The 23,594-nt window shown below is 41.7% G+C and overlaps 1 protein-coding gene across 2 annotated transcripts; it reads right to left on the bottom strand.

Annotated features, from left to right (window-relative positions):
* Positions 1-458: 458 nt before the first annotated feature.
* ube4b (ubiquitination factor E4B, UFD2 homolog (S. cerevisiae)) lies at positions 459-23,007 on the bottom strand. 2 transcript variants are annotated; one of them, XM_071520134.1, is made up of 27 exons: positions 22,719-23,007; positions 21,252-21,471; positions 19,569-19,704; positions 18,505-18,592; positions 18,003-18,147; positions 17,629-17,854; positions 14,086-14,227; positions 13,500-13,600; positions 13,167-13,281; positions 12,661-12,744; positions 11,881-11,937; positions 10,997-11,113; positions 10,605-10,703; positions 10,395-10,508; positions 9,808-10,006; positions 9,009-9,147; positions 8,821-8,920; positions 8,563-8,690; positions 8,239-8,337; positions 7,730-7,965; positions 6,839-6,965; positions 6,231-6,375; positions 5,784-5,918; positions 5,392-5,583; positions 4,125-4,299; positions 2,386-2,532; positions 459-1,614 (listed from the first exon to the last, which is right to left on the bottom strand). In XM_071520134.1, exons 1-27 carry the CDS (start codon positions 22,740-22,742, stop codon positions 1,550-1,552), a joined length of 3,555 nt encoding a protein of 1,184 aa, XP_071376235.1. In that variant the 5' UTR covers positions 22,743-23,007; the 3' UTR covers positions 459-1,549. The 2 variants fall into 2 exon arrangements, with proteins under 2 accessions (XP_071376235.1, XP_071376236.1); XM_071520135.1 differs by having other exon boundaries at positions 9,009-9,141.
* Between the last annotated feature and the right edge of the window lie 587 nt (positions 23,008-23,594).

The following is a 23,594-nucleotide window of genomic DNA, read 5'->3' as shown; positions in this document are numbered from 1 at the left end:
TTGAAGGAATGCCATCTACATGTGCAAATTCATATTTTCTCCCAGTTTTGTGTGTTTAAGACAAATCCTGAGGTATATGTGAAATGTATTTTTTTCAGTATGGGATTTGTGTGGTGTGCAACAGATGTTAGCCGCTTTAAGACCTTGACTGCTACACATTTTTTTTATAGTCATTATTCAGGATAAAATGCTGCAGTCTACCCTTCCTCAGATACTGTATGTTTTAAATCCTGTCAGTGAAATTGAGGACAGTTCCCAGAGTTAATCCATTAGTTTATAACGTTTACAGGAAAAAAGATGACTAGGCTTATGCGTTTGGGAGGCTTGGTTCATTGGCAAAAGAAAAGCTCCGAACAAAAATACCTAGGAATCAACCAAACAGAAAGAAAACAATGAAGGCGCACAATAAAGGTCAGTTATACCCCCCACAAAAAAGACTAGTTGTGAACATATGTGCATCATCATTTATTTCAGTTCAAAATCCTAGCTTCCAAAACAGGTATGTGGTTAAAGGAAATTATTTCCTGTACAGTTAAGGTCAGCAAGGTCAAGTTAGGTACAGTGCGCTTTGAGAGAGACCATCTTGAGGTGAGATGTCGGTGGATCTGAAGAACAGACTTTTAATGGTGCGCTCCTACAACTGTGTCTCTGGTGTTCATGCTACATTCTCTCGTGTTCGTTCAGCTTCGCCATAAACAGGGTTATTAGTCCATGAGGCGCTTAGGAGGTTCTGGACTTGAGGCCATGCACACACAAGAAGTAAATTCACTCTTTATCAAAGTCAACAGGGAAAGAAATGGGACTAGAAAGGACCAACTTAACGGATTCTGGTAAACCGATGCTTGACTTCCCACTGTACTCTAAAGAAAGCAGACATTTAAGGTTAGAGTTTACGCTGAGCTACATCCTTTAGGTATAATCCCATTTACGAGCTTCGTCGGCCACAAGCACAAATTGTGCGTATGTTTGTTAGCTCTATGATTAGGAGCGTACGTTACGTGGGCTCCATCAAGCTCGTCATTGTCACAGTCTTGATAGTGAAACTAAAGGACAGGCAATTTTATCAGACCCTGCCCCATCCCACCCAAATGCATTGCCCTCCCCTTCACATAATTAAAAGTCTTTAATGAAGCCAACATACACATTATTACAAAACGGATGGGAACAGTAAAGGAAAATGATCAGTGAAGTGAATGAATGCACCTCGCTGGTAGACCTGTAGGTGGTGGAATCTTATCCTCGCAGCATTATAATGCATTAACTAACTCTCGTTAAATATATGTATATATTTGAATATATACACAAAGTCATGAGCAAAAAAACTTTTAAAAGTCTTAACTTTATTATGTTTTGTTTTTAGAGCCAAGGACCTTCAAATGATGGTCTGAGACAAAAAGGATAAAAGGTGGGTAAAAATCAAATAAGGTTTCCTTTTTTCATCCACAATGCTTTTTTTTTGATGTCGTTGGTAGTGGTGATTCTGATTCAGTCGAGTTGGTAGCATCCCTTAGTGATGGTTAGCAGGGCGGACGTCGGGAACAGGGAGTCGCTAGATAAGCCGTCCTCCCTGTTTCTCTCTCATCCACGCCTGGATCCTCTCCTTCAGTTCAGGGACTGTAGAAATGAGAACAGAACGTGAGGAGAAGCCTAGAAACTGACCTTCACAATCAAATATCAGGGTCGGAGCAATTCATGAATTGAACTGAGAATTCCAATGGTAAATTCAATTCAATTCCTGGAGTTGGATTTGGAATTGGAACTGACTTGGAATGACAGGAAACAGAATTGAATTCCATGAAATTCCATGAAATTCCACTTCTAAGAGAGTTTGTCTTGACTTGATAAACATTAGAAATCAAACATCATGAATCAAATAAAATACAGTTAAACAAATCAAATACATTCAATCATAATGTATGTATTTTGATTACATTTTTTGCATCAAATACCACCTGAAAGGTCCCTATAACATTTTATAATATTCAGAATTGATTGATGATAACACTACATATAATCCCAGATATGCGGTAAAACAAACAAACAAGGAACTTCACATAATTTCACTGAATTAAATGGAACCTCCTGAAATTCCAATTCAATTCCAATTGTTTCCTTTAGTTTTGTTTTTTTTTCTAATTCCAATTCCAATTCCTCAGCTGAACTGGACTGATGAGTTCATTCATGAATTGACCCCAAACCTGTCGAATATGCTGAAAACATTCAATTTTGATAGTATTGTAGGTGTCCTGAAATCATTAAAGACCAGGCAATTGTTACAAGCACAAAACAGGTTCTTGCACTTGCACTCTTCTTTGCATGTCTATCCTGAACAGCAGCTCTCCTTGCTTTCCATGCAGTGGTGAAAGGGCATCATGGTGTGGATACCTGACTCCAGCATGCTCTCTGTGAGCGGCTGTCTGTTGAAGGGGTCAGTAGGGGAGTTGAGCAGGTGGCGCAGGATGATGGAGCGGTCCATGATGTTCCCCGAGGGCAATATCACAGGGTCAGTCATCAGTGTGTCCATCAGAGGGTCTGTTATAACACAGTCACACACAGGTTTAATACAGGATTAAGGCTCAAACACACTTGACGCAATAACCAATGTGCATCAGTTAAAACTCCTAATTTGATGCTTCATTGGTGCGCTGCAAGTGGGAGATTTGAAGAACCAGCAACATCAACACCTGTATTTTTCCACAGTGAAGGGTCACATTACTATTTCATATTTACTTTAGAGAGACATAAAAAGATATTTCATGGCCTCCTTATGTCTGGAGAAGAGTTAGTAGACCAGCTACACTATATAGGGTTCACATTTTGTCCATATATCTGAACAATGGTATGCCACTAGCTAAATTACCCACTTAGTTTGCAGTGTTTGTATGGCTTTTGTAAGTAATTTTCAGAAAACAGCTGTTTTGGTCATCTGTTGCTCCATAAATGAATGAATGAAACTGCAAATATCGCACTTCATTTGAGTTTCTGCATTTAGAATTAAATTTAAAAGGCATGGATTGCCCGTTAGGTTTCCTCTTCTGTTAAAAAAACTAAATACATTTTGTCTACACGTGCTTGTGTCAGCTAGAGAAATGTCCAAAGCCAACTTATGAAAATATATCTCAGACCCAATATATTTTATGTGACAGCATAATTGGTGCACCTATCAAAACCTCAGGAAAGGAAATAGCCAATAAACCCAATAAGGGAATCAGATGAAATGTGCCCTATATTGAAATGTCACAAGGTTGTTACAGTACGACTCATGTGTTACACGTTTAAAAATAAAACCTGCCGTGGGAGATTCTAACTGCATAGAAAGCTGACACCCATGTGTCTTGTACGGCACACTCCCATCGAGTGTGGTGGGTAGGCTGGTATATCTGGGAATCAAAGGTGGTATGTGGGCCACGTTCCCATTCTAGATTATATTAAGTCTGTGGTTATAGGATAGCCCTGCTCTAAGCTGTCTATATGACCTCCATGAGCCGCAAAATCCCCTGCAAAATGTCTGGAATTCTACACTGATAGAGGTTGCTCAAGATCCTTTCTGTCTGCACCGACTGATCTGGGATCAGAGATGATTTCTTAGTTAAGTGCCTTTTTCTACAAAGGGCAAAACAGATTGAGTGACTTACTGACTGAGTGCAGGAAAGCTAATCACAGGATTCTATGATTTCCCCCCCACCCCCACATTTAAAAATTACCAAATTTATTTCATGACTGGATTTGCAGATTTTGGGTGATGTTCAATATGATGAATGCTGCTGTTGTTGGCGCAATATGATTGCTAAGAATGTTCTTTACAACAACGAATACCCTATATGAAATGATAGTGGGTCTATAAGTACATAAAATATATGATCATATGTATCAGGACTGAACAACATTCTTGTAAAATTCTTAAAATTTCACGACCTGGAGATCATTAAAATTCATTTTCCAGATGTGCTTACGGACCCTGTAATAATGTTAAAGAGAAAGGAGAAATGTGCGAGTTTATACACGGAAGCTAGGGGAAAACAGTACGCAATCTTCCTTGAGCCAATTTATCTCTTCATTAGATATCAAAATTTCAAAAGACCTATAATTTGCTGTGCTCAGAATCACTGAGGACACACACACACCTTTGAACTCGTCAGGAGCGTCACTGTAGTCCATTTCAGATTGAGAGTTCTTGGCGACTATCTCCTCCACCTTCTCTGATAGCAGCTTGAATTTTTCAATGGCGATGGTGGACTTGATACCGGCCTTCCTCATCTTGGAGATCACCTCCTCGAAGAGCTCTCGGCTGTACGACCGCTGCAGAGAGAGAGAGAGAGGAAAGAAGGAAAAATGTTTTAGGGAGCTGCAAGGGAGAGGGGCATCTTTGAGAGGACAAGAGTATCCATTCTTATTAATTATGCATAATTCTCATAATCATATTTGAGAAATTCTGCACTAGTTCTGAACAGAGTCTGCACACTGTTTTCCTAGGTCTTTTGCTTCCGTTTCATTAAACAATAAATTCAACCTCACAGTATCATTTCACAGCTTTGTTCACTTTCTTAAAAACCAATATGATGACATTAGTGTGCAACAAGCAGCAGCTGGATCAAGTAAGTGTTTCCTGTTGTACAAGTTCTATTATACACAGTCCTGGCATTAGACTCACCTGAACAATATGATTGGCAAAGACATTATCAGTGTAATGTCACGGGAACTGTATCACTCAAAGTATTCATCATACACCAATCACATATCAAATGCCTATAGTCAATACGTAAATCTTATTTTGCATTTAGCAGTGGTTGCAACCAAGATGTGAAATCAAGTAGATGTTTGTGGTGCTGTAAGTCCAATAAAAGTAATGTAGAACACACACCAGGGGAAAGCACACACTGTTTTCTGATGCTGGTAGTGGCTCAAATGTTTAACTAAGCATTTTACTGATTTCTGTGTTATTAAGCAAAAACAACACCAGGAGAACATTATATTACAGTTGTAGCACTTTTAAAACCTTTTCAGTTCAGACGGTAAAGCAAGCATACTAGCTAGTTCCCAACATACTGTGTCTCCTGGCCAAAATGTACAGATTCTAGCACTTAAAACACATAAACAATGTTTTTAAACACATTTAAGGATAATGTAATACGTTCTCTAAATACAATAGAGCATTCATGCTCATGTGTTAAAGTGAATAAAATCATGGCTGTGAAGATCTACCACAATCGCCTGTGGCCATTACTTGTGACTAGATCACAACTGTGACGTTATTCACCATAACACACTCCCTCTTGTGTTCTTCTACTTCAGTTAGCAAGTATTTTTTATACTGGAGTCAAGATTTTTGATCTGTAAGAGGAAATGTTAGTAAGGTCAATATTGGTAAGGTTTATTCCCATCTGTGCCAACCTGGTCATCTGCAATTGCTTTAGCAAAGCGGGCACAGTCGAGCTGCAGGTAGATATCAGTCAGCTGGTCTAGGAGCTTCTTGGGCTCAAAGCCGTATTTCTCTGGGTTCTCCACCTTCAGGTCCCGGCATTTGGGCCCACAGAGCTGCTGGAGGTTAAAGTTCAGCATGGCTGCTAGGCGAGGCCCCAGCTCCTGGAAACAGAAGAAGACACTGTCAAGAATAGCTAGTCCTGTTCAACATGTCCACCTCATACAGAAATTGTTGCCATCACAGTAATTGGCTTATATTTGAGTGCACACTGGGGAAGACAATTCCCCATAAAGAGCCTAGAGTAGGTAAAGTCTAAGCGTGACCATTCCTCTGAATGTCCTGTGGGGGCAGCAGTACTCACAGGCCTGAGGAAAGGCTTCTGGACCTGCTTAGTGAGGATGTGGAACATGTCGACTGTCTCTGTGGCCAGAGCCAGGTAGGAGCGAGACACTCGCTCGTCCTGAGTCAGCTGGGACTGGCGGCTCTGCTGCTGCTCCTGGAAGTGGGTGGGAAAAAAAACACTCAACAACCAACGCCACCATTTCCACAATAGTTAATCTTTGTTAAATTAAAAGTTCACCCAAAACATCACTGTAGCGACTTAAAGCAAGTACATATGCCCCAGCTGGCACGATAACCATCTTGATTTGTTTTGTTTGATTTCTTTTCTGTATCTCTTTCTTTCCTTTTGTTTTGAGGCAAGATGTTTATGTAAGCTTTTAACTCCTTTTGAAGTTTTAGTATTGTATTTTACAACGACCCGGTGAATGAATATAAGACTTCATTGTTCCCATGACTGAGCACTGACCCTAGGCAGCTGCTCCCACTGCTCCTTGTTCTTCATCTCTTCCTGAACCTCGTGGATGCGCTTCAGGGACTCCAGGCTCTCGTCTAATAGGAAGGTGGTGTCGTTGATCAGCATGTTGATGTAGCGCACAAACTGCTTCCCAGAGCTATGAGGAGGGGAAAGCATGATACAAGATAGATGAATAGGTCAAACTGGATTTGATCAAAGTCAGACTGCCCCTCACTCAAAACTAAACTGCCATTTTTGCTTCACCAAACTTTTAACAATCATCGTGTGCCGATTGATTTCAACAATGATACTGTACAATGATATACAGTAGACTTACTATCTAAACCCAATTGGTAGACATTCAGGATAATCACATTTTCATGTCACTGAAATGTATTGAGATTCCAGACCAAAACTTATTTAAAATATGCAATATACAAGCCTGCAAATTCTCATTACAATTTTAAAATTACAGCTAAGCTCCAAGTAATTGTTACTTTTAACTTATATCACTCTAATTACCATTACTGATATTACAATTAACTCATGCAAAACAGCCAACTTTCAAACACTTTTGCTTTCCAACCAGTAGCTCTTCAGTGTCACTGCAGCAAACTCACTTGAACTCCTCCAGGAAGGTCCCATGGTGGCCAATGTTCTGCCAGAGACTCTTGAAGATAGTGCTGATGTGGTACCGGATAGTGAACTTATCGTAGAACTCACTGGTGGCGCCGGTATGCTCCACATCTGCCGAGAAAAGACAGTTTTGGTCAGTTTTGTGGGACAATGTCCCATTTCTTATAGCACTTGGTGAACTACGAGGGTCAAGCAACTGTGTACATCCTCCTGTCAACCAATCATTGTTACATATACTGTATATGTAATCCCCGTATTTGTCCATGAAACACACAGATACTGTGTGCAGTATAGGCGTGATGATTTGAATTCAAATATAGCCCAAGGAAGGAAGAGAATACACAAGGAAGCGTCATTTTACAGTATTATACTGTATGTCCTGCAGGGAAGAAAAAGCGTAAAATAATGAACCGGTTGCACCGGTCACAGTGCATTCCCAACAGAAAGCAGTAGCACAAGACAGTAAAAAGGGGAAGCACACAAAACCAGCGCACCCTGAGGAAAGGTTGTGAAATGCTGCATGTGTTTATGTAACCTTCTTAAAATCAACTTGAGGGTAATTTTTGACCCCGCATGTACTTCCCCATTTGAGTGTCTTGCACTAACCTACATTTTAAATGACCAAAGATCAAGGTAAAATTAAATCGGGGGAATTGCAACATCAATATATTTGTCAAATCACCTACGATCTACCAAACACTACTAATTACTTGAGAATCTGTTCTTTAGTGGATGGCTAACTTTGTATTAGTATAACATAAGGCATGAGAATTACTCTTTTTTACAGGACTATATACACAATATTGATCCCATTTCCTATAACTCATCAGAACTACAGCTTGTAGACCTTGATGGCTCTTCCTCTATGGCCTCACCAGTGTAGAACTTCATAAGGGCAGGGACCAGTTGTTTGACAGACAGCGGGTGGTTCTCCATCATCTCAGAGAACCGCTGGGTGCGTGGCTGTACAGCCGGGTTGGTGACGAACAGCACCTCCACCAGCTTGGCGATAAGGTAGGGGTTCCTGATGTAGTTCTGGCTGCAGATGAACACCACCAAGAAGGTGACGATGTCCTGGACACACGGCTCATATAAAACCTGGGGAGAATACCTGAGAGAGAGGAGGAGGAGGAGGATGAGAGGGAGGAAGGAATGAGAAAAGCGGAAGTGAGAATAATTCTTACATCTTTAATAAAAAATTTAAAAAAATCTGTAATTGTTTGTGTCTGTTCAAGTTTCATTTTTATTTATCTTGTATTATATTGTCTTGTTTTTAACCAGAGGTGTTACAGCTTGAACATTTATTATTCAACATCAACAGGAGAGACGAGCTGGACCTATGAGACAAGCGTGCAATCAATAAGACTGACAACTATGAACTCACTGCACAACGAAAAGCAGAAACTCAGCCACGTCTTCAATGTAGAATTCAGGCAGAGCAGCAAAGCTTTTGGGAATCTCTGGGTTCAGTGGCAGGGTAATGCTGTATAAGGGATGAGAAAAAAAAAAAACATGGTACTTCATTTTTGTTTTTGATCCACTCTGAAGTGAAACACGGCATGACAGACAGCGGAAATAATCAAGAGGGACACTTGTCCCAAAACATAAAATTGACAACATTTTTTCTCTTTGTGCGATGCTACTTCTATCGCTTTCACATCACATCACACCAACAGCGACACGGTCTGTCAGTGGTAGTGCGACTCACTGGGGGTAGGCAGGGTCCACCATGCGAAGAATGAGCTGAATGACCGTGCTGTAGAACTGCAGACATCTGCGGAGCAGGTTTTCGTCCAGAAGGCCCGCGTCAGCACAAGCTTTGGCCCGCACCAGTTTCTGACAGGACAAAGTCACACATAATTAGCATAACATCTCTGTAAACGTGCTCTGTCTCATCATTCTGGATAGGCTTGATCAGAATAGGAAGGAGAGACAGTGGGTGCATTGACAAAGATGATGAACCAACCTTGAGCTGGGTTTTGCATCGCTTGAGCATCTCTCTGTGTCGACTGGCCAGGGGAGAGTCTTTCCATTGGCTTTCACTGTTCTTCAGCTCCTCCACAGTCCTAATATGGGAGACACATTAGTGTTAATACACACATACTGACTATGCTATGAGTAGCTGTGTGTGTGTGTGTGTGTGTCTATATATACCTGTTGAGCTCACGGATGGCCCGCAACCTGCGGATATAGCGCCTGCAGCCTGGCAGGATGGACAAGTGGTGGGTGTGCAGTGTCAGGAAGAAACACTCGGTGGGAAACTTGGGTTCTGAGAACTTGGTGGGATCTTCATCTGTCAACACGGACAGATAGAATTAAATACACACAATATAGACACAAATAATGCCATTCAAAGAAGACAGTGTCATTTAGTTAAGTATCACTTGAGTGCCTAGACAAAATAACTTTTATGATGCTTCTGGAATAACGTTTGAGCAACATGTTGGTTATTTTGACTAAGCAAGACATGGGAAGTTTGGTCAAGTGTGTCAAAGGATTTCAGTGTGGCATAAATAAATGGTACTCTATTTTAATCTATGACATGAACTGGGTATGGAACAACGTGTATGTGTTATCATCTTGAAGATGAGCAAGGTTCCAAATAAAGCAGAGGCAGAAGGAATATTGACACAATAACGCAAGGATGATTCATCTGAGATCAATTGGATCACTTCTGAATCACACACAGATCTGAGTTGATGAATCACTTTAAAGACTCATAAACGTTCAAAATGGCTCCTCTCTACGTAACCAACCGATTTCTCAAAATAGCAAAAGTTTATGGACCATACCAGTGCTACTGGGCTGGCACTCAAACACTCATATGAATGTACTGCACAAACAACTCACACCAAACTTCAAGCACAAAACTTGTTTGCAAAAACAAATATTATCTGACCCCAACTGGGTTATCCTGACAATAAATCTTGTATTATCATGTTTGTCAACTCACGCAGCTCTGCCAGCCAGCTCTTGAGCTCCTCCATGGTGGCCTTCAGGCGGGTCTCCTCTGGGCTGACCACAAGGCGACAGCGTGGGTGGAAAATGTAGTAGGGGTCCACTGTCTCCAGCTTGATCTTCATGCTCAGCTGTTGTAGCACCCATAGGAAGTTCAGCATGAAGCCGTCTGTCGACACCAGTTTGTCATCGGTCTGGGAGAAAGGACAATGAATATAGAACAGTCAGCTGCAATGTAACAAGCAATGTAACTTTGTAACGAAAGAAAGCACAGACTAGGCAGTCCCTGACACATATCCTGTGGTTTTCTAAACCTATATCATACAGCAGAGCCGTATTTATCCAAATCCCTTGAATTCAGGAGAATCAAATGTTCAGGACACCGAAATTTAATGCAATGAAATTAAATGCTCTAATTTGCAGTTGAACTCTTTTGTTATTTAGGTTTTGTCATTATATAAATTATCCTAATACAAATGTTAGTATTATCAAGAATTATTGAAGAAATTGTACACAATATACACTGACATTTTTTGGTTTGCAAACCTACAACATTATTCTATTCCAAGTATTGCTACTCACCTGCATCTGGGCTTTCTTCACATTGCAGTTGACTAGAGCTGCCATGTAATTAAGAGCCAACTCGCGAGTTTCTCCATTCAGTAAGATGTTATGAAGGACTTTGAACAGATCACCCTGATGAAGACAACACAGAATAATTTAACCACATGGTATTACTCCATATTTAGTGCAGAGGAAAGCTGTAAAAGCCATAAAGAAGCAGAGACGCACCCTTGCTGACTCCAGATAGTGCTGCAGGGATTGGCTGACCACTCGAGTGTTCTCCATGGTGATGGCTGGGCCGGAGAAGTACTTGTCTCCTACTTTGGTCTGAGGAAATGCAAGAAAAGGTAACCCATGAATCCTAACAAACTGCAAAAGAGAAAACTCATAGAAAAACAGCTGTACATCAAACACTTGACTTCTTGCAATGTTATTTTTATTTTCAGCAAGTAAAAAGAGAAGAAGACATATTTTTCTTATCGCTCTCCGATTTGCTCTCCATTCTCACAGTTCTAAAATGTGCAGCAAAGCCACTTTTCGTAAACTGCTTTTGCCAGGACCGTGAAGTACAAGAATACAATGCAGTGAACTAGTCACTACAGTTCAGCTGTGCGACTCACATCATCCTCGGCGAAGACAGACAGGCTGAAGAAGGCTCCCAGGTAGGACAGTCTCTGGACCTCTCTGCCACAGCCAGGGCTCAGGGGTTTGGGACACCAGAGGGGCAGCGACGTTACCTGCACACACACACATTACACAGAAGGAAATATAGGTTTATATGTGTAGTCAATTCATAATCATTTAAAACATATTTTATGGCCTAGTGATGAGAGTAAGCATCCTGTCATAAAGATTCAATCCTGTGTGTCTGTGTCCATTAACAACCATATCAAACTGTACTTGAGCAACTTGACACTGTATGCCTACCTGCTCACAAGACACTGTGAATAAGTGTGTCAGATAAATGCCTAAAATGCAACTGAAATTCAGAGCTGCCTGCATAGAAATATGCAAGAGGTGTGATGTTTTTGAACCCAGTCATTACCAGACAGTTAGCAAGTGAACAAGTGAGTTTAATGTAACTTCAAAGAACTCTGATTTGAGAGAATGTTATCTGGCTAAATTTAGTCACAGTCCTTCTTCATGCACAAGGGAACTTTGTCTTGCCCTTCTCCTAGACATGAACCAGGACGAAATGTCATGAATAAAATAAGCAGAGCACATTCCTCTGTGCTGCTGTCAAGTGGCCCTGCTGGTATCTAGCTGAGGAATTCAGCTAAAGGTATGGCTACAGCAGGACTGTTTACTTATGCAAGGAACAACAAAGATAATGGCCAGGCATGTAGTAAAACACACAATTCAAGGAAATACTACATGTACCGTGAGCTGTTTGGTGATGGTTTTATTGGTTTAGCTAGAGCAATAAACAGGCTTAACAATCTGAGCTGTGAGTGCATAATGATGAATACAAAGTATCGTAATGTTGGCTGGACACAACACTCACCAAATTGCACATTGGGTGAGTCTTTCCAAACTTGATTTCACAGAGCTCAGCTAATGCCTGTAGAAAGAGAACAAACACATTAAATATGGTTCTTTAATGGAAACTTTAACCAAACTGTCTCTAAATTTCTCTAAATCTGGCAACATGGCCAATTTTTGTGGCCCTCAAAAAAAATATATACTTTATTTGCTTGTTAATTTTGATATAATCAAATTTACAGTCTGACATTTGATGAGATGAGTTGACAATTCAAGATCTAAAAATGTATTACATACTTACTACTATTGTAAGAAAAAACAATGTCCAACAGTATTCTCTGGAAAGAGGCCCACTACACATTCTACACTGTGGCAATCCAATGCCAGTATTTATTCTATAAAATTAAACACCTATTGTTTACTTAAATACACCAAATTTAAAGAGGTCCAAAACCAGATTATAAAATTTTCTATTCCTGTATTCTGGCATGAGCGGTGACTACCATAGCGGGAGCTTTTCTCAAGGTTTCTAAATGAGCTTGTCAAACTAGCAAGAGATTCATCATCATACTTTGCCTAGAGGAGAAGCAGCACAGTGGGGACAATCCATTATATATTTAGACATGCTTGCACACATACATACACGTCTGGGGCTGTCCATCTGCTAAGTAGACAGGCTGTCTGACTGGCTGCCAGACAGCATTTAGAAGACCACATTAAGCCCTACATCCCATGTAACCGTGACTACATTTAAGTCTCATCTCCTGCCTGGTAGGTAGGGCCAGCACATAGATCTCCTTACCATGAGGGGGAATTTAAAGTTGTCACTGTCGAAGGAACATTCTTTCACTGCCAGAGCCAGTCCATGAAGGATGGGAATGAAGATCTGAGACACAAAGATGAACAGAGAGATAGTGAAAACGTCATGCATATCAGTGGATTTATGAATCTCATTTTCACCCCACAGCAAAATCTTCAGTGTGGGTTTTTGCATGTTTTCCGAATTGCTGCAATTTTTTCCCATGGGAAAAGGTGTTTTAGAGTGACCTCCTAAACAAGGTATTGGAGTGAAACTGCGTCTATAATCCCTGGCCAATTTCAGCTGCATGCCAGAGAAAATCTTGGATTTTATTGAACCTGAGCAAATAATGAGCATAAGCACTCCTTCCCCCAACTACATTCAATTATGTAGATAAGGCTGTTCCCTCATGTATGACAATTCTTATCTCCAGATAGACTCCAGATAGATATTTTAAAATTAGAATATGATTGGGTCAATATAGTGTAGTGGCCCACTGTGCTCCCCACCTGTCTGAAGACCTCTTCCTCCTGGTGTGTAATGCGCACCAGCTCCTGGATGAAGCCGTATGGAAGGTTCCGGCACAGCATATAAGGTACCAGCAGAGACTGCTGAAGAGGGCTCCTTTGTGGAGGCAACAGAAAGAGATGCAGTGTACCAAAAAAAAAAAAAATAACAACTTGTGTGTGGAGGCAAGGTGAAAGAGTAGTTGCTATGGAGACTCATTCAAAGAGAACATAAAAGGAACAGAGTGTACCCAATATATAATGACAACGAGAAAAGAGAAATAAGAAAGGGCCACAATGCAGTGAAATGTCAAATTGACTGGCTGGCTTGCCTACCTAGGCTGGGTGAGGGTGCCTTGCAGGACCAGGGCAGCATGGGAAATACATTGAGAGCGAATGTTGCTGAGGAGCTGGCTGACACTCGGGTGGCTGCACATCTGAGAGAGCGAAACAGAAAGGGGGAGCGGGGAGAAGAACGACATGGTTAGAGGTGCGATAAACATTAATACTGTCAATTTCACAGCAACTCTCTTCAGATTCTGCTGAATCACTGTTCCTGGTGGGAGCAAAACCTCCTCTCACTTCCAGACCTACTGGGATGTGGTGGCTAGTCTCTGTGGAGACCATGAGAGAAGGACAGGCTGTACTCTTTTTTTGTACCTCAGGACAGTTTATAAAAAAATCTCAGCTACTGTGCTGAGTAAGCCAAAAAAGGATTTCAGTATCGGTTGTTACTATTAGAAAGGTCATTGGGACACATGTGTATCTAACAATCTTAATCCTCTAATCTGATCTCTGAACAGTTTTTCTTCTTTAGTAAAAAAACAGACTAATGATTAAATCTAAATAATCTGAATAAAAGGCAGCTCCCTGGTTGACAAACATTTATGTGTCTGGGCCACACCGGCAGCCAGCCAGCTACCTTGGGAGCCTTCCTCTCCTCCATGCCAACACTGTCAAAACGCTCAATGAGGTAGTTCAGCATCTCCGTCTCTTTGCATGCTTCAATGGTGAAGCGATCGCTGGCTGAATCGCAGGACATCCCGCCTCCAGATGCACCCAGACTAAAGAGAAACAGAGAGGGAGAGAGAGAAGAAGGGACAGACAGAGAAGAAGGGACAGACAGAGGCTCGTTAAAACAATGGGCAACAGGAAGGTACATCCACAGCACTGAGAAATGAGAGATAGATGATTAACAAGCAACTCTCTTCCTGTGGTCCTGAAAGAAACATGAGGCATTAGTGACAACATTGCAACTCAGGCAGCATCTCAGCGCTGGGCTCTACAGACTAAAAAGAAAAGAAAAAAATCAAACAAGGCCTATACATTAGATTTCAGCCAATAATCTTAAAGAGCTGTTTGTAGCAATCCTTTGAAGCAGGTAATGGGATTTTCCAGGCCACTTTTAACTGGCAAACGTGGTGACATGAGTTTTATTTGCTGTTAGTGGTCAGCTTTAAAAGCCAGACCTCTAGTATGTGAGCTGCTTCACAGCACAACAAACCTCAGGGTATAAAGCCATTAGTCTTGTTATTTCTCCACAGTACACAGGCATTGCATGGATATAACCTCTGTCACTATTTTCTTGAAATTAAGACTAACTTCTTAAATTGACATTCCACTACAGGGCAGCATGACATATTCTATTTTCTCCTCAAGAAAATAGAACAGAATAGAACAGAACAGAACAGAACAGAACAGAAGAAGTAAATGGTGGAAATCAGGCAGACTATCTAGAAATATTCTATCTAATTACTGCTCATATTCGAGTTTTCCCTGAATAAAGAATTCTAAGTTGAACTAAACTCCATTGTACCTTCACAACAGCAACACCAAATGCTCTCATTTCAGCTCAGCTCAGCCTATATACTCTTTACTCAATGGCAGCGCAAAACCCACATAGCGGAGGAAACAGGAAATTCAAACCCCCCTTTCTCACTGTAGTTTCCAAAAATAATCTGGATGAGGTCGGTTCCATCCTAATGATACCATCCATGCATAAAATTCAGGAACACACTGCTCAGCTCTACTAAGCCAAGTGCATAACAGTCTCATGCTGTACTAAATGGGCTAAATGATGTTTAATGGAAAGTTTCCCTTTAAGTTTATACGTTGTCTTTCAGGGTGGAGGATCATTCCTCTGGGATAATCTGATTGTCCCTGGCATTTTGGGATGGCAGGGTGATAGTGGTTGGAGAGCCCATCCAAGTGGTTGGAGAGACCATCCAAGTGGAACCTGGGTTCAAACTCTGTGTACGCAGGCATCTACAAAGCTGAAATGTCCTTCAGCAAGACAGAGAAACAGTACCAGCTCCATGGGTGCTGTTCTATAGCTGACCCTGACCTCCCTGGAGGCAGGCAACTATCACATTATCATCACATCAGTACAGGTGCAAAACCTCACCAGTACCTCTGTCCATTTAATAGTCTCCTAAACACATATACTCCAAATAAAAAGTGAAGGAAATTATGATGAAGGCTTGGGATTATGGAAATATTGGCAATTTGAGTGACTCCTACAGGCCTAATTCACCATGAAAGTGGATGGATTTTTGGGTGCTACCACATCCTGCAGCTGGGGTGCAGAAATTCACTACTTTCATTTACTTCCCCTTTTGCTCTAACTGCACACAACTGCTTACTACCAGATGACGATATCACAAGTCTGATTGGAGGCCAAAAAACAGTTAAGGGAAACTGAAAGATGGCTACACCTCCCTCAGTCTATCTTTCACCAGTCCACCCTGGCGTGTTTGTGCGCTGTTAGTGGCAAGCCACCTGGGCACACTGAAGCATGCGGTGGGCCCATTACTGAGCGAGCACACTCACACACACACACACCGTGCAGCGGTGTACCTGGACCCAAACTGAACCCGTGCAAAATCCTCCTCCTCCTCAGAATCTTCATCACTGCTGTCCTGAGACATGTCAGAGAGGGCAAAGAACAGGAACGACAGCGGGCTGGCGTGATGAGGAAAAGGCAAAGGAGGAGCGAGGGAAGGATTGGAGGAAAGAAAGGATGATGTGCAAATATGGGGAGACACAAGGAAGGTGAAAAAAACATGAAGACTGATGTAGAATGGACACAGGTCACAAGAAAACGGGGGAAGGGAAAAGGGAGCAAGAAGGAAAGGACGCAGGAGGGGTGCATGCTTGCTTTAAGACTAGTTCTTGTGCTGTTTTTTTATATTCATCAATGCCATTTGTCTGCAGATATAACACAGTGTCAGAACACTTTCTCTCTCAACGAATAACAGTCCTGTGATTTTCACAAACAGTCATACCAGAATATGTGGTTAAGTCTTTAACAAGCTGGCCTTAAGCCATTTCACATTAGCTCCATTGCTGGAGCCTTTTATAGCAACATAAAACCTATAAAACCCATTGGTTAAACTGTATCTTATCATGCTCATTTGCAAACAGGTTAGATTTCCTAAAAATTAAACATGTGTAAACAACAAGCAACTGCAATTCTGCTGATCTAGGAATTAAATCTTATTCTACGGTTTCACTGATTACAAAGCGCTTTAGACAAGAGCATCAGCTAAATGCATAAAATGTAAATCTAACTTTATATCAGAAGCAATGTACACAATAAAAAGGATTTTTAGTTAATGTTGTCTGATGTTTAGTTGCAAGCCTTTTAATTCAAACCCATACTCAAATCATGTGGGTCACAAAAGGTTAAACTTTTAGTATGATTGCTTGCAGGTGCACCACACATTGTCATACAGATGGCTGACGAGGTACCTAGACGGTGGGATCCCGGCAGCAAAGGCAGCTCGTCTGGTGTTTGATCTGGGCGAAGGGGGGACCATGGGAGGGGATGTGGAGGTGGGGTGGGGACGACGCCGGGGTGAGCTCAAGGGGAGGGATTGAGGGCTGGGTGGTGGCACAGGGACTGGGGTGTTGGGGGGTACGGAGGGTCCTGCAGGGCTAGGAGAAGGCATAGGGAGACTAGCTCCTCTGTAGCCTGGGCTAGGTGGAGTGGAAACCCCCCAGGGAGAGGTGACAGAGTAGGGCCGGTAGCGCTGGGAGATGGGCAGGGGGGCGGATGGGGGGTTGAGGGAGAGCCTCGGAATGGCAGGAGTGGGTGGGCTGGGAGGCACAATGAATTGTGGGGTAGAGGGAGTAGATGGTGCGGAGGGTGTAGTAGGGATGGGGAGAGATGGGGAGGTCATCCTGGCTGCATTCAAAGTCATCGAGTGTGGACTACACCCATACAGACTGTGGACAACATTGTGAGATGGTGATTGGCAAAAATCACCTAGCAACAATGAGGAAGTGTTACACAAAACACCAAACTAAAATCAAAAATACCATGAAAAACAAGGCGGCTCCCAACCACACATACCATCAATAAAGAAGATTTTCACGGATGACAACACAGCCAATCCGCAACCTAAACTTTGACTTTGATTGTCTGATATCAAGAAAGTGCTTAACGTAGTGTCTAGGTACTTGCCTGGACAGAGAGCTGGCTCCAAAGGACCCTGCACTGGGGGCCATGGGGCTGCTGCCCTGGCTGGAGGGCTGCACCAGTGTCAGACGGTGGTCGGGGGATTTGGCAGCTGCGATTGGCTGAGAAGTGGCGGTCAAGCTGGCAAAGGGGTTGTGGACACGCAACTGGGTGGACATCATTAAGACCTCCATCAAGATCTGACCAATCAGGTCTTTGAAGTCAGAGAATACTACAGGAGAGAGGGAATCGATAATAGTCAACATACACTGACATCCAAATCCGTGGATCTGTCAGTTGTAAACAAGACTTTGCTGTTGCAGAGTGCAAGGTCATTCAACTTATGCTGATGGGAACCAGCAGGCTATTCAACGACCTACCGTCTTTAGGGTTCTGGTGGAACTCTGCGGCCAGCAAGGGGAGATAGATGACATCTCTGTCCTGCTCCTTCCAGGATACACGGAGGATCTTACAGATGAGCTGCAGAGCCTGCTCTTCAGAGACATCTGAGTTGGCAGAGGTTTCCTGAGGTTCAGAGGCAGAAGGACAACAGCAAGGGCTCGATTACAATCTATAGACATTTAAATTGTATAAGTGTATAGCAACGCCAAGTGGAGTGGGTGATGTTATGATTATTGTGATTTGCAATGTTTGTCAAAAGACAAGGTTCAGTGTGTCAAACCAAGAATGGCAACTACGATAAATCCCCAACTACCTTACAGGAAATACACAAAAAACCCAGGAGTTCCCTTACATCTACGCATTTCAAGACTCACTTGATCTCAGGAAGTGTTTGATCAAAGTAAAGTAGGCCAAGTGTAGACTAGACAATAAAGAGAGGAAGAGCCTCTCTGTTATGAAATGTTTGTTGCTGCCATTTACCTTTTCAGCCAAGTTCCTCTTCTCCCTGCGATCACTGTCCTCCACCTCCATGTTCTCTATCCCTGAGTCCACATCCACCTGGGACATGCTGGGATATAAACAGAGAGGCATAGTGCTCAGTCAGTCTCCTCATCCACAACCACACCACACAAACACACAACCTGTGCTAAATGGTCCATACCAAGTGTCTCAACTGAAGGACAGAAGGAATGACCTTGAAAGATTGACCAGGTCTCCTTTGGCCATCTCATTCACTACAAACTGTACAACCAGGCTGATCCCACATCTTCACTGAGAGGCTCGACTAATGTGGGCCCTACGTTCCTGATACATTTATGTGTGCTATTAGTAAACTTCATAATCAGATTTTGTGAGAGCAAACCAAAGCATGTGGCCATGTTATGAAACACATAACACGCACTTTGATGAGAGGTTACTACAAACATTGACCAAAGCTCAGAGCATAAATTTCAGCAGTAGATCAGACTGACTTCAAAAGGAAAAATCCACCCTCAGATACTCTTACACTGTTATATATCAATCTGTGATATTCACTGCACTGCAGGAGTTATTTTGTGATCAAGTGTTGCAATTTACTTTTTTGGTGTGCCCACTTTTCCCTCAATCTGCCTTGTCTACTTCTACTTCAGTTAGTTATTTCCTACATTTCCCAGAACGACTTTTGACAGACCCCAGAGATTGCGCCTGAACAAGGTACATGATCAATAGCTGTTTTTAACAGTGTTGAAGTGTTTAGGATGGATTTTTCCTTTACAGGACATCATGATTTAAAAGGATAACTCTTTTTCCAACCTAGGCTCTGGCTGAGTCAGTATTTAGCTATTTATATACAAAAGACACAACATATGCAACACATGCAATAAAATACAGTAGGGCAGCTGTAACCACACTGTATTGATTCAGGATGTGTTGCACCACTAGTGCAACATTCAATAAAGTAAGTGTCAGTGATTGCAAACATAAAAAATATGATCCTTTAACAGGGCTGAACAAGACCTTACAGAGCTGAACAATAAGCCATTCTCTGCTAGGGAAATCATCACCTCTTTTCACAGGAGGCGGTGTCAATGTCCATGCTCTGGGATCGGGACAAACTCTGGGATTGAGTCTCAAGGCTGTTAGAGGGTGAGCTGGAGAGGGAGCTCACGCCCTCGCTGCTCTGACTGCCATATGCCACCCCTGCAAAAAGCAAGACACAACAAATGAGCACCTTCAAAGCACAAACAATTAAACGTGACACGGATATGCCATAAAACTTTAAATAATTGCATCTTTCTTATAAACTCTAGAATAGGTATTATATTAAACCAAATATACTCAAAATGTATTATTTACTATCTGCTCCTAACAGATGCAACAACTTCCATAGCTGTTTAAATGCTCCCACAAACAATGAAAATGCATCTGGAAGTTGAGAAAATATAATCTCATTTAGGCAGTAGCCCAGCTAACGTGAGTATCATAAATGATAGGCAAGCCAGTACCAGGGCACCAAAAACAATGTCATAGCAAGTGATCAAAATATACAGAACAAATTCAAGTCACAGAAGACAAATAATAAATAAATAATAAATAATTAACACGTCACCAACAAACACAAAACCACAAAACCATTTAGGTACACTCAATAAATGAAACATAACTTCACAGCCATTTGAAGTTTTATATTTTGCGTCAGAATTATTACTAGTATCACCAATATGGAAGAAACTGTTGTCCAGCCACATTGGGTTAACAAAGATTCAGAATGGTGTTCTTAAGCTCTGTGTGGTGTGCCATGGCATTGTAAAGCCCGATTGCTGTACATAGGTAAACACAAAGCTGATTAGCACCCAGATCTTATTGTGGATAAAAGGGCAGGAATTAGCAATTCTCTTCCTGGTTGCACAACAATCGGCATCATTACCGACCATTTAGCCAAATAAACAAAACCATTTGCCTAAGTAAATCAGCTAATAAACTGATATTGTCAAAGCAAAATACTCACAACAAATAAAATGCCAAAAAAGCTTTAACAGTAAGTTAACCCTCAAGAAGTGGAAAATGACACATATCTTAGTATCAAAAGCAGCACTGTAAAACAGTCAGTCATAAAAGGTAGCCTAGTGCACCAAAGAGGCCACATCTATGAGCCCCAACAATGCCAGGAGATTGTTTTTGTGTTCATCCATCCATATTCATGGCTCACTAGTGTTGTTTCTAGAGCAGCATATGTATGAAAGCATCAATCCCCACTCTGCAGCGGGGCCTACACTTCATGTCAAATGCGGACACTGGTTAGCACAGTAAGCTGCTGCTGTTTTTGTTGACCACATTACTCGGTGTGCATGACTGCCATTGGCTGTCTAAATAACAAGGTCCCTCTGAAGTGCTCTCAACCTCATGTCACCCAGGTTGTTTACCTTCCAAGGCTCAGAGGCAACACATCGCAAGGCCACCAGATTAGGATGATTGGGTTACACTGACATATTAGAGGGAAAATACAATAGTGCTATGACAACAACTTTAGACAGTTGGCTGGAAATGTTAGCAGTTTTGTCCATTTCATGTGTCCTGATCTGTTTTTACATCAAACCCAGTAAACAAAAAGTACAATGTACTTTTGTGTACGGACGGCATGCAGAAGTCAACTAAACTACTTGCCTACAATCACAGCATGAAACATGGTGAAGACTAGAAACTGACAAAATGTACTCTGATACTTGTGGCTCTTGTTTTATTCATACCAGAGGCGCCCATAGGGGATGTGGCGGGGGTACCACTGTGGACATTGAGCCCCAATGATTGAGAGGCAGCTGGTGGCAGGGGCTGGGGTGTAGCGCCTGAAGGTCCAGGGAGGGGTCCAGGTGGAGTCTCTCTCTGTGGGGATGTCAGGGGGGTGCTGAGAGGGGTGCTAGGCTGTGATGTCTGTCCTCCTGCCAGTCGGGCAAGTCGCCTTCTGCGAATCTTGAATGAAGACACACACACATTTTGTTAAACACATTCAATCAAATTGTGTTGAGGCTTTGTTACTAATGGTACTGACTTCAGTACATACTGTAGTACAACCCTATATGATTTAAGATTTTATTGTAACAGTATTGTGCAAATGAATATCAGCTGTTACACGATAAGCCACATTCTTAGGCTTCTATATGTTACTGGCACAGTCAGCCCAGCCTTGACAAAATGTAGGTTCAGGTAACTTTCCTTATCCCTCTCAGCATTGCTAATTAGCCTCAGAAAGGAGAGCTACAATTTAAGGCAGTGGTTTATCGGTTTGTACATCTATTTGTATCATCTATTTATTAAAGAACCACATGCCTTGTTGTATAGATGGGATCTAACCTACAGTACAGACAAAGGGGAAATGTCACCACTAGCTAGTCCCAACTCAGCTGGATAGCTAAATAGCTGTACGTTGAGTACGGTAGTAATTCACCGGCCAACTTGCAAGGTCGATTAAATGCGGCTCTACAGGGTGACACTAGAAGTATAAGTTGTAATAAGTTGTAGTTCAATGAGAAGTGTCCAGTGGCCACATAGCCGGCCCACAGTTGATTGCACAATGGTGGCCAGTGTGTTTTTTATGCTGAGTCGTCTCGCAGGCTAATTTCTAGCTAACGCGTAGCAAAACAACGTTAGCAAATGTTAGCTTAGCGCAGGCAGGCTAGCCTATCAACCCAGCAAGCACAGCATTTGCTACAAGTGTAACTTGTAAATAACTGGCAAAGGAGCAGTATTGCATACACTTGCAATTATTTTCACTAAAACAATGTTAACGTTATCTATGTACCAGCTTATACATAGCTTCTATCTTAGCTAGTGCTCAATCTAGCTAAATGAAATTATCTCTAACGGTAACACAAAAATACGACCCACAAACATTTCTTGCTCGGAGTACTATGTTAGGTTAGCTCACTCTCCTCGAATACATTTCATATAGGTAGCTTTAAGTAACATGAACTGAGGCATACTGGCGTTTAGCTAAATGTGGCATTTGTCGTGGAGGCATTTATTCTTTTTAGACTAAGCTAGCCACTTAGCTTTAACAGAAAAATAGCTAACAGCCAGGTCAGCTAGCCTCAGAGAGAAAGAGAAAGGAAGGGAGGAAGGAATAGGCGAACAAAAGTCTAAATTGCAGTGAAACAAAGTTACGTTAACTGCCTGGTAGTTATTTTGAGAAAAAAAGTGCATATCCATTTTCACCTTACCTCATCAGCGCTCAACTCCTCCATCGTAGCTAAGTTAGCTAGCTATTTCAATTTCTACAACTGCCTTGATGTGTGCCAGCCAGAGCCAGCTAGCTAGCCTGCTGTTAGAACCAAAGGTGCATAGTCTAACTCGTTCAACAAAGAGATGTCAGTCGTGATTGTCTTCAAGATAAAAATTAGGAAGCCAAAGCAAGGAGGATAGTAAGAGACAATTCCTTCAAAAAGTCTCTCGTTTGATAGTTTTCTACCAAGAATGAAACAAATAGAAAAGTAGCTAGCTATTATACGTCAAAATACAAGAGCGGCCATTTTGGTTTCATATGTCACGTGACGGAAGACTACTGGAAGCATTATTGTGGCTGTGATGTGCTCCAATAAATTCAATAGTTCGCTTAATAATTTGTTCATATTCAGTGTAATGGGATGAGTGGATATGGACGTCAGGGAGTGAGTAAGCATATAAAAGCATTGGATAAATATTTGTTTTCACCAACAAATAATCAGCTCAGCCCATCACAGTTAATGGTTTGTAATTTAAAGAAAAATAATATAGACACAAATGTTTCATATTCTTTCTTTAAAAAAAAAAAAAAGCTGTAAATGTGCATAGACTATTTGTTAAACTCTATTTGTTTCATAGGAAGACACTGTCTACCTATGGACACTGAGTTTAACAAATAGTCATGGGGTTACTCCAACAAATAATAAATGGTACTGGCATGTTGATGCTGGCAGTAAAGATGGCAAAACTTAATTCACCAACAACACATAATGACCCCATTCTACTCTATGACAGTTCCTATACCATCACCTGTGGGATGAATGGTCCAACACTATCAGACTTAGAGCAGCCTAATGGTAGGAAGAACCATTGTT

Source organism: Centroberyx affinis, unplaced genomic scaffold (assembly GCF_046629955.1).
Source record: "Centroberyx affinis isolate AG114_WGS23_722 - 3 ecotype Tasmania unplaced genomic scaffold, CSIRO-AGI_Caff_v1 ptg000772l_1, whole genome shotgun sequence".
In the NCBI taxonomy this organism is placed as follows: domain Eukaryota; kingdom Metazoa; phylum Chordata; class Actinopteri; order Beryciformes; family Berycidae; genus Centroberyx; species Centroberyx affinis.
Note: the sequence above shows the minus strand (reverse complement) of the source record. Positions and strands in the feature narration are given on the sequence as shown.

What these genes read in the sequence shown, in the direction of transcription:
- ube4b (XM_071520134.1), bottom strand. Translation starts at nt 22,742, where the DNA reads ATGGAGGAGTTGAGCGCTGATGAG. An exon ending in GGCACCCTCACCCAGCCTAG is followed by an intron (nt 13,282 to 13,499) that starts GTAGGCAAGCCA and finishes GCCTCCACAAAG; the next exon opens with GAGCCCTCTTCAGCAGTCTC. An exon ending in AAGCAATTGCAGATGACCAG is followed by an intron (nt 4,300 to 5,391) that starts GTTGGCACAGAT and finishes CTCTCTCTGCAG; the next exon opens with CGGTCGTACAGCCGAGAGCT.